We start from the raw sequence: 14,672 nt of genomic DNA on the forward strand, positions 1-14,672 counted from the left end.
ACTCTTGCGGTCGTTTTCTACCTTCATTCATGCACGCACGGCACCAAGCAGACCTCCAAAGGGTTTCACTTTCACACACAGTCAGGGGATCAACCCTCTGGTCTGCAGCGGCCCCTAAAGCTACGCAAAAGCAGACCCCCCCCATCTGGAATCAGTCAGCTGATCTGCAGCAAATAAAGTGAAGTGAAACTCAAATGAAGACATTTAGTATTCCGCAAAAGTTCCTTTGGTTCAGCACCAAACCACATCTCTGTGGTGGTGAGAAGATGGACCTGGGCTTTCTTCACATCAGTTTGTCTTTTTCCATGTTTGTTCAAGTTTCTGTTTTATGGGGAAAAAAACAAGTGAAAAAGAAAACCAACACTCATCTGACTTAGTGACACTTTTTATTTGTCTGGAGTTTGAACAAAAACAACGTTTTCATACGAAACAAAAGTAAACATTTTGCCTAAATAATGTGGCTACAAGGAGAAAAGAATGAAAGCCATTCAACTCACTGATCCGTGTCATTAACGTTTGAGCGTACAAAACCAAAAAGTGTTAAAAAAAGGCAAATAAAAACATTTCACGAGCAGGACGTGTTACAGACACACAGGAACAATGTTTCAGCTCAGAACATGAATACGAGTTATCAGCTCAGGAGATGATTCCAACAGTTATAAATATCAAAAGGTTTTCATAAATCTCCATCAAAACAAACATTTCTTCAGTTTAACAATCCTTCAAGAATCTGGACAACTTTAACAATCCTTTATTTGACCATCAGTGACTGTCAGGCTTAATGAAGCTGAACTTTGTCAACGTTTTAACGTGTTTTTCTTTTAAGGCAGCAGCACTGACAGTCAACAGGAAGTAACACAATGACAACGGACAACACAAAACCTTCAGGAGCGAGCGCTCGTCACATTCAGAACAGAACAGCACACCTGAGCAGGTGAGAAGCATTAAATGTGGGAGACAAATGTTAAATGTGGGAAATTCTGTTTAAAAAATACAACAACAAACTCTGATAGATATTTAAAAAAGACATTTAAAAAAACCTTTTTGTTTTTTTTCTATCTTTAAAATATCAAAATGTAAAGTTATTCTAAAGATTTGTACAGTTAGTATAAGAAATATGTTGTACTTTCAAATTAAAAGCTTAACAGTTTTCAGTAAGGTTGTCTGATAATTGTATTCTAATCCCAATGAAAATGTTAAAGGAGCCTAAATAACAGCCTATGGTCAGAATGAAAGGACACATTTGGGTTATGGCAGGTCTAAATAAACACAAAATGAAAACTTTGTAAAATAGTTAAATGCTTTGAACTCAACAAATCCATCTGGCATTTGTGTTTGTATTGAACACAAATGTTGGGATAGAGAATCTGTCCCACACAGATGGAAGATGTCCACGTCTGAACTCACAGAGCGCTCCTGCAGTTCCTCACAGCTGGGATCAGCCTCCGCCGAGCCTCGTTTGTCATGTTGTACTCGTCCAGGTCCAGCTGATCCAGAACCTCCTCTGACATCTGCAGCATGTAGGCCAGAGCAGAGCAGTGGATCTCTGAGAGTCTCTTCTCTGCTCTGTTCTCTGACTTCAGAAACTCCTGAACGTCTTTATGGACTGAGAGGTCCTTCATCTCCATCAGACAGTGGAAGATGTTGATTCTTCTGTCAGGAGAGATTTGATCTCCACTCATCATCTGCCATGGCAGAGAGTAGTCTTCTGGTGTCTCATCGTCCTTCTGTACCATCTTGAGGTTGTTGGTGACTTTCTGGATGGTTTCTGGACTCTGGTCCGTCTGACCCAGCAGACCTCCTAAGAGCCTCTGGTTGGACTCCACAGAGAGGCCATGAAGGAATCGAACACAAAGGTCCAGATGTCCAGTTTTGCTCTGCAGGGATTTCTCCATGACTCTACTCAGAAACTCATCCAGAGATGAGATGTTTCTTTGATCCTTCAGGAAGTCCTTCATAACTTTGGTGTTCCTGTTGGAGTAAGAGTGGAACATGTAGACTGCAGCCAGAAACTCCTGAACGCTCAGATGAACAAAGCTGTAGACCGCTTTCTGGAAGATTCCACACTCTCTTCTGAAGATCTCAGTACAAACTCCAGAGTACACCGAGGCCTCGGTGACGTCCAGACCGCACTGCTGCAGGTCTTCTTGGTAGAACATGATGTTTCCTTTCTCCAGATGTTTAAAGGCCAGCATCCCCAGCTTCAGAAGAACTGTGACATCAGCTTCTTTCAGCTCTTGTTGGTTTAAGTTCTCTCCTTGTTGGTACTTGTTCTTCCTTCTCTTTGCTATAACCAACAGGAGACTAGAGTACATGTCTGTTAAGGTCCTGGGCAGTTCTCCTCTCTGCCCTGGGGTCAAAAATTCCTTTAGAACTGCAGAAGCAATGCAGCAGAAGACCGGGATTCTACACATGATGTGAAGGCTCCTGGAGGTCTTGATGTGGGAGATGATTCTGCTGGACTGCTCTTCATCTGGGAACCTCCTCCTGAAGTACTCCTCCTTCTGAGCATCATTGAAGCCTCGTACTTCTGTCAGTCTGTCCACACATGAAGCAGGGATCTGATTGGCTGCTGCAGGTCTGGACGTGATCCAGACCAGAGCTGAGGGCAGCAGACGTCCCTGGATGAGGTTTATCAGCAGCACGTTGACTGAGGACGTCTGTGTGACATCAGACACCGCCGGACTGTTGCTGAAGTCCAGAGAAAGTCTGCTTTCATCCAGACCGTCAAAGATGAAGAGAAGTTTGCAGACAGACAGCTGCTCTGCTGGGATCTTCTGGAACGTTGGATGGAACAGCTGGATCAGAGAGAGAAGACTGTGCTGCTGGTCTCTGATCAAGTTCAGCTCCCTGAAGGACAGAGGAACCACAGCACTGATGTCTTGGTTCTCCGAGCCCTCGGCCCAGTCCAGAGTGAACTTCTGCACCGAGAAGCTTTTTCCAGCTCCAGCAACGCCACTGGTCAGAACCACTCTGATGGATCCATGCTGGTCAGGTAAGGGTTTCAGGATGTCCTGGTTCCTGATTGGAGCATCATGACGCCTGTTGGTCTTGGAGGAGGTCTCCAGCTGCCTCACCTCATGTTGGGTCTGGACCTCTTCTCTCAGTCCCTCTGTGATGTAGAGCTCAGTGTAGATCCGGTTCAGGGGCATTTCTTTTCCTGATTCTTCAGTTGCATGTTCACATCTCCTCCTCAAACTGATCTGATGTTCATCTAATGGCTCCTTCAGTCCAACATCTGAAGAAGAAAGACAGCAGAGAAAGAAATCTTTTTCACGGATCCCAGCAGAACACCAGCAGAACTTCAGTATTCAGATATGAGATCTTCAGTCCCCCTTTGGGCTTTTCTGCTATGACTCACCTCCACACTGAGGACAGGAGCAGAGTCCTGAGTCCCAGGATGAAGTGATGCAGTATCTGCAGAACCAATGTCCACATCTGGTGGAGATTGGATCTCTCAGGAGGTTCCGACACAGAGGACAGCAGGACGTCTCAGGCGTCTCCTTTCTGTGGACCACAAAGAGTCACCAGCAAAAAGATTAAAAAAGTGATCCTTTCCTTTATTCTTGACAGAAATGCATCATGTTAAAAACGTTAACTATTTCCTTCAGTTTTTGAAACACTGATGGAAAAACATAACTTTTTAAACACAGTTACTGAAAGTACCAAATTAGTTTTGTAAAAACTCCGATTTGACTCAAAACTTGATTTGTGTTTGTTAATCAATGTTCTGCAGCACAGATGTATTTAAACCAGAACAAAGTCTGTATGTTTTAATCCCAGTCCCTCAGGTCCGTTCACAGAACCAGTCTCTTACTCTGAGCCCAGTGGTCCAGGTTCGCTCAGGAAGGGTGGATTCCTCTCTTTGGAGTTTTTGCTCTTCATGGACCAACAGCTTGATGCTGCAGACTGGATTCTCTGTGAGAGCTGCTGACCTCTGCAAACAAACATCAATGTCAGACGAGTTGCTTCTCATTGTTTCAATGACTTTTCTGTGGTTGGTTTGTCATGGCGACTGTTTGGCATGCTGCTAAATGAATCGTGTTTGTCTTATATACATGAGAAACTGTTCCTTACTTATTAGCATCTGGAGGTGCGGGTTCACTCATGTCGGGTGGATTTATCTCTTTGGAGTTCATTCTTCTTAACTCATTTCTCCATGCTGATGACTGGAGTCTCTGTGAGAGCTGCTGACCTCTGCAAACAAACATCAATGTCAGACGTGTTGCTTCTCATTGTTTCAATGACCATGACAGAAAACTGCCACATGAAAATGTGAAAAACTCAGAAAACAGTTGTAAGGTCTTTAAAGATGGGGTCTTTAAGGACTTTCTGTGGTTGGTTTGTCATGGCGACTGCTAAATGAATCGTGTTCATCTTAGTTTACATGAGAAACGGTTCCTTACTTAGCATCTGGAGGTGCGGGTTCACTCATGTTGGGTGGATTTCTCTCTTTGGAGTTCATCCTTCTTAACTCATTTCTCCATGCTGATGACTGGATTCTCTGTGAGAGCTGCTGACCTCTGCAAACAAACATCAATGTCAGATGTGTTGGTTCTTCTTGTCTCAAAGTCCCACCCCGATCATCTTTTGATTTATTTTCAAAGCGTTCCCAGAAAACTTTTAATTATAATTCTGCCATTATAGCTAAAATAACAAAAAACCTTGTGTTGTTTTCTAGGACATAGTTTCAGTAGAGTGCCAGGAGTTTGTTAAAAAATTCACCTGTGGGTTATGGGCAGGATCACTGGCACAGAGCAACCCTAGGCCCACTTCCCATCATCCATCTGTTTACATGCCGTCCCACTATCTTACAGCCCCTCACAACGACACACTTAGCAATAGCAAACAACATCACAACTATCCAGTTGTGCGGTTTTGATCCAGATTCCAGCTCAGACGAGGAAAACAAAGACGTTCATGGAATCACTTGTCTGTAAGCGGATGCATCAGAATGGGGCGGAGCAGGGAATTTGAGGCCCGGCCCAGCGTATATACAGTACTACGTCACAAACAAGATCTTTTTCAAACTGAATGTTTCCGTCTGTTCCTGATTCCCAAAGATTAGATTAAAGAGATACTCAGAAATTGAATTGTGAGCTAATTTTCTTCATATTTGTCCTCCGTCGTCAGAAAAATGCCACATGAAAATGACTTTTCTGTTGTTGGTTTGTCATGGCGACTGCTAAATGAATCGTGTTTGTCTTAGTTTACATGAGAAACGGTTCCTTACTTAGCATCTGGAGGTCTGGGTTTGCTCATGTAGGGTGGATTTCTCTCTTTGGAGTTCCTTCTTCCTGACTCATGGCTCCATGCTGATGACTGGAGTCTCTGTGTGACCTGCTGACCTCTGTAAACAAACAACATCTCAGGTTAGAAGGCCTTCAGATTTCAAGGAGAACAGTAAAGATCAGACAGTGGGGATTGTAGGAAAGAATATTCTTTGTCTTAGGATCCAGTACTGGTCTGCTTTAGCATCACCCAGCTAAGGTCATCTTCTGGTGCTGATATGCTGTCACCTTGTGGGCAATTCAGATCACAGTAAAAACTTGGATTGGATGGAATTGTCTCTGTTAACCTCAGGGCAGACTCTGTGTTAGATGAGTGATTACTTTATCTCCACTGATCATTTTGACTCATGTATTTATAAATATCCAACCATTTTTAATTTCTGAAACTCTAGAAAACATTTCAAATGGAGAGTTTCGTCTCCAGTTCTTGATCTTTAGCTAAATTCATGACCAAATATCTTCATCACTTCTGATCTAAGCCGACGGTGAGTTTCTGCCATCCATCTCCAATTTTAGCTTTTGAATTCCAGCGCTAATCTTCTGAACTGTGTGATGAATGCAAGGTGTTGCTAATTTTAGAAACATGGAAACTCTGTGGTCGAGATAATCACTCAAGTATGTTGGCCCACCTGTAGATCCTGTAGCACCAGTAATGCATTTCCTTATTATGACTTTTTAAAATGTTTAAGCTGTGACTCAATCACAGATATAATGTTTTCAGTTTGCACTTCTTCTTTTAGCTGAGGCCCAAACACAGTTATAAATCAGGATAAGTAAGCAAGAAAGGATGCTTGTGTGCAAAGGAAGTTGGGTAAAAGTTCGTTTGTATCCCTTGTTCTATCCTAAACACTTTAACATTGGGAGTTGGGTCATCTAGACCCACTAGACAGTGCTCTGAACCTTTTTTCTTCAATGATTTGTGATCTTCACTGGTGTCCATGGATTACATGAAATCTTTCCACCTTTATCTACCTTTGTCATGGTAGGGAGAACACCTCAATGTAAGGGGGGGGGGTCTTAGGATAGCACAAGGGTTAAATGGAAGCAAAGCTGCAGGGTTGTACAGTTCATTACTTTTCCATTTGCTTTGATTAGTATTTCACTAGGTAGCACTTCATTTTACTGTCCACCTTTCCCTGCTTCATCGATCCTGGTGACATCCATCTTCCACAGTTTGAGGTTATTGGCATCGTGCAGGGATCATAGTGAAGTTATCTTAGCTCAGAAGACAAAGAAAGTGCTCCTTACCTTGAGTCTGAGAGTCCAGCTTCATTGGAGTCTGGATGCTGGTTGTTGGACCAGTCCTTCATTCTGAAAAGAGCGCAGGATCCTGGAGACTGGACTCTGTTCTGGTCTGAAGCCGTCATCTTCATGGGTCTGTGTGAGGCCGAGCCGACAGCTGAGATCCTGCAGACATGACCAAATGCTTCTACTCAGTTCTTGACAGACAACCGGAGGAGGAAGCTCAGTCCAGGCCTTCATCAGAAGAATGTGGGACTGGCAGCATTCAGATCTTTCTAGTCTAATGCCAGCACGCAATCTAAGCTCACGCTATACTTGCTGCTCCCTGATCCCTTCCTGTGACCATTCACCTGAACGGAGATGCTCCTCCCCCTTTTTTGCACTGTCAAACTTATTTATAGGAACACATTCTCAGCACGGTTTGGGACAAAACATGACAAGACAAGAAGAAGTGAGCAGATCCAGAGCACTGACAGGATGATGCATGAGGACGGTCAAACTGAAAGTGTCCATGGACACTGACACTTTATATACAAGTTTGTAAATTAGGAAGAAATTTGGAATCCTGACTTCTGCTGTAAAGACCTTTACAAGACCAATCAGGACATGGTTCTGTTCAAAGCCAAACAGAGGAGAACACATACTGTAGTCCTCTTTTCATGGACATACAGCTTATAATGGGTTTCACTCAATCACAAGTCATCTCTTGATGTTTTAATTCAGTTAAAGGCAAAGACAAACGTATTGCTGCCGCTTTTGTTAAGAAAAGAAGAACCCAAAACGATAAAAGAGGAATCTTGAAGTCAAAAGTAATATAAGAAAAGCCACATGTACTGAAAATCCATGAAAACCACACAATACTTTTTCACTGATAACAAAGAGATGAGTATAACTGCTTGAGGTTTCTGTGACTACAGCTGCTCAGATCATTCAGAAGCTTAAAGTCCACAGGACTAAAGATAACTTCTCTGGACGTGACTCCAAAGGAAAACCTGATGGCAAACTGAAGGAAACACAGATGGAAACCAAAGAGCCCAGAACTGCCTTGAAAGGTTTTAACGCTCAACTCCAAGGTCCAAAATCATCTGTTTTAGCCAAAGTGGAGTTCATGAGGACAACAACAGCGAACACAGCTGTTGAAAGAAATTTTGGAAAACATACAGTGGAATTTCCCAGAGTGCTCTTTGGCAATCCTGAATCTTTTTTGGAACATTGGCTCTCCATTCCCAAATACAGAAAGGAAATGTTCCAAGAAAGGAAAACTGTAGAAGTCTCACTGACAAGTCGTTTGATTACCGCTGTTATCTCAAAATCCTTTAGTTAAAGGTACCCTCATTCAATACTTTGTTCTTCAACAGAAAAGTAAAGTTTGTTTTTCATGTTTGTCAGTTTGAAGGTATGTCTTTCACTGATGGAGCTGTCAACATTCTTTACTTTCGTGACTAAAGCAATCAAAGGTCTTACGCAACAGTTGGTGTGTTTTTTCCATTGAGGCCAACTTTCCATTTTCAATATGTCTTACTGCATTCCTACAGCCTTGCTGATGGAATGAAATGCAGTCTGGTGGCTCTTCTGAATCTTCCTGCCAGAGTCCTCCGCTAAAGCTTAGACCAAAGGTTTGCAACCCGAGGCCCCAGAGCCACACGTGGCTCTTTTGCCCCTCCACAGTGGCTCTCCTCCTGAAGGAAAATAAAATAGTAGCCCTAAATATTCCAAACTACCTAGTTAGCATTCACTTACACTGGATTGGCTAAATGCATTTATGGCAGAGGTGCAGTAAAATAAAGTGTTAGGTTTTTCACCACAGCTGTCTCTGCACTAAATCAGGAGGCCTCATGCTCTCCAAACGCTCTTGTTTTTCTGCACAGGATGGATGTCACAGGTTTTTGGTTGGTATTGAATGGCGTGCTTTGCCACCTTTGACAAACGTTCAGTCGATTTCAGGTAAAATTCTCGTGTAGCGGCCTGCTGAACCGCATTCCACGTGCCGCTTAACCCTTCTGCTATCTTAGATGACCCCACCCTCGCATTGACGTGTTCTCCCCACCATGACAAAGGTGGATAAAGGTGGAAAGATTTCATGTAATCCATGGACACCAGTGAAGATCACAAATCATTGAAGAAAAAAGGTTCAGAGCACTGTCTAGTGGGTCTAGATGACCCAACTCCCAATGGTAAAGTGCCTAGGATAGCACAAGGGTTAAACTCATGACTCACTTTATTTGTACTTAAATCCAAACATGATCTCGTGTTTAGTCCACTTGTTGTGACTCAATTCTGACACATCATGGTTTAGTTACGATTCAATGGATTTTATGTGAGTATTTATGGAAATACATATGCATACATGCACACCACATTAGCTTTTTCCAATAGAGTTTGATTGACTGCTAAGAGAGACGGAAGAAGAGAGTTTACAAAATCTCACCACTATTGTGTTTTACTTAAGGATAAAAACTGCTTTTTAGTCTGCTTGCTTGCATTGGGGGGTAACAGTTCAATCAGTGCTTATGGTGGGATGTGTCCCAGAGAATTCATTGACCCTTCTTTCAGTCAGAACTGAAGGGGTCCAGTAAAACATTAAAGCACAACCTGATCTTGTGGCCGAGTTTATGACTCCTGTGAGTAGTTTCTCTGAGCACCGTACAGTCAGTGAACCAAATCCCAATGCAGTCGGTCAGGATGCTCTTAAGAGTAGGACAGCAGGAGACTCTGAGTGATGAGTTCCTGAGCCCTGAGGGTGTAGAGTCTCTGCTGGGTGTTCCAGGTTAGGCCATCTTCTATGTAGACTCTCAGGAACCTGAAGTCAGGTACTCTCTCTACACAGACCCCATCAGGTCATGTTTTCTGCCTTCTGTAAGTTTGTGTCAGAGGAAATTGGGAGTTCAAAACCTCTGCCTTAAAGGTGTCTGCACCTTACCTCCATGCTGGATCCACCCACACCCTCTCAACACGTCAAGGTGTCAATGCAAAACATGGATCTGTCCAAGCTGAATGTGAACAATAACACCTTTTTACTGCTATTTCATCATTTGGGATTTTCCAGTCTATCTGCTTTCATTCAAATGGTTTTAACATGTTGAGGTTGAACACTGAACCCACAAAAGCTCTCAGCGAGTTCTTTGCATAGAGGACGTCTTCAGATCACAGTCCTCTGTCACTGCTTTTTACTTCTTTAGCCTTGCTGGTAAAATGCCATCCGGTGGCTTTTGCTAATCCTCACCTCTGACGTCTCTCTAGAAGAATAGATGTATAAACTTCCCCTCATCGTTGTACAGGCTGCATCTGCAGATTCCACCAGTTTGTTTTGTTTAGTGAAATGTCTTTTTGAATACTTTCTGTTATCTCTTCGTCTTCGTCCACATTATGTTTGTTTTCCTTTTGCCTTGTGGTCTCGCCCGATTAGCTTCTCAAAACAGAAGCAGAAACTTTAGTTTGTTGCTTTAGTCACTAATGTCAAACAGTTTTACTTCAAGTGCAGCTTGTTTTCTTGCCAAGTTCTGAACAATAAGCTTCAATCTCCAGCTAAGATTTCTGTTTTTGGTGTTTCAAAGAAAGATTTGAGAATTGTATGAGTACAAACATCCATTCATAGGTGAGACACGGTAGAGAAGATTGTTGTGTAAAGCAGGTGAGGAACTACCAGTTCACTTCAAGTTTGCATCACACAGGATCCAACATGGTCCTGCCTTGTTGACACCCTAGTGAAGAAGGCCTGGGAGCATCTTCATCATCTCAGACACCTGAAGGACTTTGAATTGCCCTGAGAGGTGCTGTAGACTTTCTACACCTGCACCACTGAGGGCATCCGGATGGGAAGCATCCCTGCTGGTTTGGAAGCAGCACAAAGCCGGACAGGAACGTTCTCCGGATGCTGCTGCAATCAGCCGAGCTCCGACAGGCGGCGCTGCACCACAGCCAAGAAGATACTAAGGAGCTCAACAGCAGACTGTTCTCTGATAAGGTCAGGGAAACGTCTCCGTTCCATGAAGACAAACTGAGACGATGAGGGGGAGCTTCTTCCCATTAGCCATTCGGGCCCTTGACAGGAACATCCAGAACCTGGTCTTCCTGGACCCCCCCTTCCTGGACAACTTGACTTTGGGAGAAGCGTACATTTTTTCCTCCTGAGTCTTATTTTTTCCCAGTGAACCTCAAAGGTGAGCTGCTGAAAAGAGCTTAGCTGAGCAGAAAGATTTGTTGGAACAAACTTGAGGTGAGAGGAACCCAACATAAAAAGGCGTTTATTCAGTTCTGTTGCCTGAAGCCCGACTGACTTTCTTTTTCTTTTGGAAATGCCAGATGACTGTGGTTTGGGTTCAGTCTATTCTCAAACCTGACTTCAGCAGCTGTCATTCTCAGGCGTGTGCAGCTTCATGATGAGCTGAATCCGGTTTTTCTGAGCAGAGTCACGGAGAACATGAGGGACTGTGTTCCCTGAGGATCAGGGAGGAATCATAGTCTTAAGCTGTTCTTTTGACCCTACACCAAAGTATATATCATGTATATCATGTATAGATAGATAGATAGATGATAGATAGATAGATAGATAGATAGATAGATAGATAGATAGATAGATAGATAGATAGATAGATAGATAGATAGATAGATAGATAGATAGATAGATAGATAGATAGATAGATAGATAGATAGATAGATAGATAGATAGAAAGATAGATAGATAGATAGATAGATAGATAGATAGATAGATAGATAGATAGATAGATAGATAGATAGATAGATAGATAGATAGATAGATAGATAGATAGATAGATAGATAGATAGATAGATAGATAGATAGATAGATAGATAGATAGATAGATAGATAGATAGATAGATAGATAGATAGATAGATAGATAGATAGATAGATAGATAGATAGATAGATAGATAGATAGATAGATAGATAGATAGATAGATAGATAGATAGATAGATAGATAGATAGATAGATAGATAGATAGATAGATAGATAGATAGATAGATAGATAGATAGATAGATAGATAGATAGATAGATAGATAGATAGATAGATAGATAGATAGATAGATAGATAGATAGATAGATAGATAGATAGATAGATAGATAGATAGATAGATAGATAGATAGATAGATAGATAGATAGATAGATAGATAGATAGATAGATAGATAGATAGATAGATAGATAGATAGATAGATAGATAGATAGATAGATAGATAGATGATGACTTCATTAATCCCACAATGGGGAAATTTCATATATCTGTGTCAGCAAAAAAAAGACATTCAGAGATAATCTATATAACATTAAAAAGGACATAAAAAATGACATTCATATTAAATTATTAAGAATATTAAAATATTAAAAATTATAATTACAATTATTATTGAAATTATTATCGAAAATGAGATTCATAATAAATAAATAATATTAAATACTACTACTACTACTACTAATAATAATAATAATAATAATCACAATAATAAATATATATTATTAAGTTATTAATATTATAAGCTATTATTATATTATAAGTATGTGTCGTTTATATAGTCACATCAAATGGACGTATCTTTTAAATGTTTTTGTGAACTTTTACCCACAAAATTGCTAAAAATAAATTTTGTGTGTCATTGAATGGAGTGATGTGGAGGTCAAAGAATGTGAATGTGTTCAACCCGGAAGTCTCGCCTTAAAAAATGTAACTCCCTTGTGAAACCAGTATGAAATGGTTGCTATTGACGTACCAAAATAAAAAGGTTAAAAATAGCACCGACACAACGTGAATTTAAAAAAAATCACTGAACAGGAAAGTAGATAAATTGACAGCTAAAGATTATGGCAATATCTTTACCTTTACCTATCTTATATAAAAATTATAAAAACTATTCAAGTTTAAAGCAGCTCTAACGTTTCTGCAAAAAAAAAAAACAAATACTGTTTTAAAAATGTCAAAAGTTCTAGTATGAAGTACAGTTTTTTTTCTCATCAAAGTGTCCAGGCTGAGGACGGTTGATACCTGGTTACAGTGGACCACACCCTACAACCTGATATGCTTCCCGCTGTCTTCTAGTTCCAGCTTGTGAGGTGGAAAAAGGCCGTCTGGGTGATGCTATTGATGTGGGCAGTAAAGGAGAGAGTGCTGTCGAGGATGACACCCAGACTCGAAATGGAAATGGAGATGTTAGGGAGTTTATTTAGGGTGGTCTTTGTTCCTGTTTCTGTACTGTGGAATTGACGGAAGCCAGCCTTGACCAGAGCAGTGGGAATTGGGTCAAGTTGGCAGGAGGGTGTTTTGGATTTTTTTATGAGTTCAGTGATTTGCTCTACCAATGGTAGATGAAATGATGTGAATAGCTGATGTGGGAAGAGAAGAGCTGGTGCCGTTACATTTTGACTTGGATTGGATTGAAGTTGTTGGTGAATGTCGTGGATTTTTGAAGAGATGTAAGACGCTAGGATGTCACAGAAATGAAAGGAGTACAAATGAGGAGGAAGTGAATTCTGGCAGGTTGTTGTACGTGAGAGGATGGAAAACAGGACCTTTGAGTTGCCATTAGCCATTAATTTATCAAACCAGAGAAATATTTTGTTTTGGTCTTGGAGATGGAGTCTTTGTATTGGATGACATGGTTACAATACATGTCCTTGGGAATAGTGAGCACAGTTTTCTTGTAGAGTGGTTCTAGTTGACGACCTTTAGCTTTGAGTTGTCTGAGGATTGGAGTAAACCAGGGTTTAGAGGGCGTTGAATGAGATAGACCTTGTTTTGAGTGGGGCCAGAATGTCTAGAAAAGGATGGAGGAGGTGGGAGATCAGTTCCTCAGGAGGAGGACTAGGACCACTATCAGGACTGGGCAGAGCATGGATGTGTCAGCAGGTTTAACTCTTCAGTGTAGGCTTTTACCTTTTGCCTACCTGCAGTGGAATAATTCTGAAGAAATTACGACTCTTTAGCCATTCACCGGCTTCTCTTTATTTATTTTTTATTGAGCAATTGCATCATACAAAACAAGAAAATGCAACAATTATGCACATATAATGTTCAATAGAATTCTGAATACAGAATAAACGTGTTACATTTTTAAGAAAATTCTAATTATTAGTAACAATCACAAAATGGAATAAAAAATAAAAAAAATAAAAAGAGAATATGCGAGAGTAAATTTATGTCAGCAGTCCAAAAGATTTACAATGTCAATTGTTTTTTGAAGCTGTAATTAATTTTCAATATTGCTGCAGTTCAAGTTTGAACACAAAGAAATCAGGTTTTTTATTGGAAAATTTGCTTTTGTGTATATTTAGCCATAAATCATACCATGTTTACAGAAAAGAAAGCATCACGGTCTTTGACATCAAAGCTATGAAAACCAAAAAGTATGTTTTTATAATAAAGTTGTATGTCAGCAAAAATAGAATCGGTCATAAATTTATGAATGTTTTTCCAAAATCTGTATGTGAATTCACAGACCAGAATAAATGAGAGCAGGTTTCAGGTTGTTTGTGACAGAAAGTACAACTGATGTTTATGTCAGCCTGAAATTTAGTCAAGTAATGCTTTGCTGGATAAAATCTGTGTAGGAGTTTAAAAGAGATTTCTTCGACTTTATTTGTTAAGAAGTATTTTTGCGGTAAAGATCAGACTTTTTTCTATCCAATGTTCGAGGTGAAATTAGCCCAAAGGTAGCTGATGGAACAGAAACTAAATGATCTTGAAACAAAGCTCTGCTTTTTGAGTTCAACTGTTTAGCGGAAGTGAAGCAGAAACGACCAGAGGGGATTTGAACGCATCAGGAGGATGGAGAGTCAGAGGAGGAGCGCTGTAGAAACCCCTGAATAACATGCAAAGCCCAGACGGGACGGCATCAAACACAACTGTAAATTCTTTGGGGGTTATTGGTATTTCATACTGCATTGTGAACTCTGAGTTATTCAGTTATTCCAGATAATACAAGTCTGTGGAGAAAAGTTGTGTTTGTAGATCAGAGCCCAGGCTAAGAGAACCTGTTGATGAAAATTTGACAGTTTCAAAGGGATTTTTGGAATACTGTAGTTACAGCATAGCAGAAAGTCCGGCTTCTCTTTATTACCAGAACCGAACTGCTCCAACATACAGAGTATAACAGCGCCTCCTTCAGGTCACTAATAACAGGTACAGGTAC

The 14,672-nt window shown here is 40.8% G+C and overlaps 1 protein-coding gene across 3 annotated transcripts; it reads right to left on the reverse strand.

The window, feature by feature from the left end:
• Window positions 1–369: 369 nt before the first annotated feature.
• On the reverse strand, window positions 370–6,858 carry LOC101171265 (NLR family CARD domain-containing protein 3-like). Of its 3 annotated transcripts, XM_011482162.4 has the most exons (7): window positions 6,540–6,858; window positions 5,234–5,350; window positions 4,407–4,523; window positions 4,078–4,197; window positions 3,818–3,937; window positions 3,362–3,507; window positions 370–3,238 (listed from the first exon to the last, which is right to left on the reverse strand). In XM_011482162.4, the coding sequence occupies exons 1-7, from the start codon at window positions 6,662–6,664 to the stop codon at window positions 1,404–1,406; spliced, it is 2,580 nt and encodes an 859-aa protein (XP_011480464.1). In that variant the 5' UTR covers window positions 6,665–6,858; the 3' UTR covers window positions 370–1,403. The 3 variants fall into 3 exon arrangements, with proteins under 3 accessions (XP_011480464.1, XP_020563643.1, XP_020563644.1); XM_020707984.3 differs by lacking the exon at window positions 4,407–4,523 and having other exon boundaries at window positions 6,540–6,857; XM_020707985.3 differs by lacking the exon at window positions 4,078–4,197 and having other exon boundaries at window positions 6,540–6,857.
• Window positions 6,859–14,672: the final 7,814 nt, after the last annotated feature.

The sequence above is a fragment of the Oryzias latipes genome, chromosome 13 (assembly GCF_053564925.1).
Source record: "Oryzias latipes strain Hd-rR chromosome 13, Olatipes_Hd-rR_3.1".
Classification (NCBI taxonomy): domain Eukaryota; kingdom Metazoa; phylum Chordata; class Actinopteri; order Beloniformes; family Adrianichthyidae; genus Oryzias; species Oryzias latipes.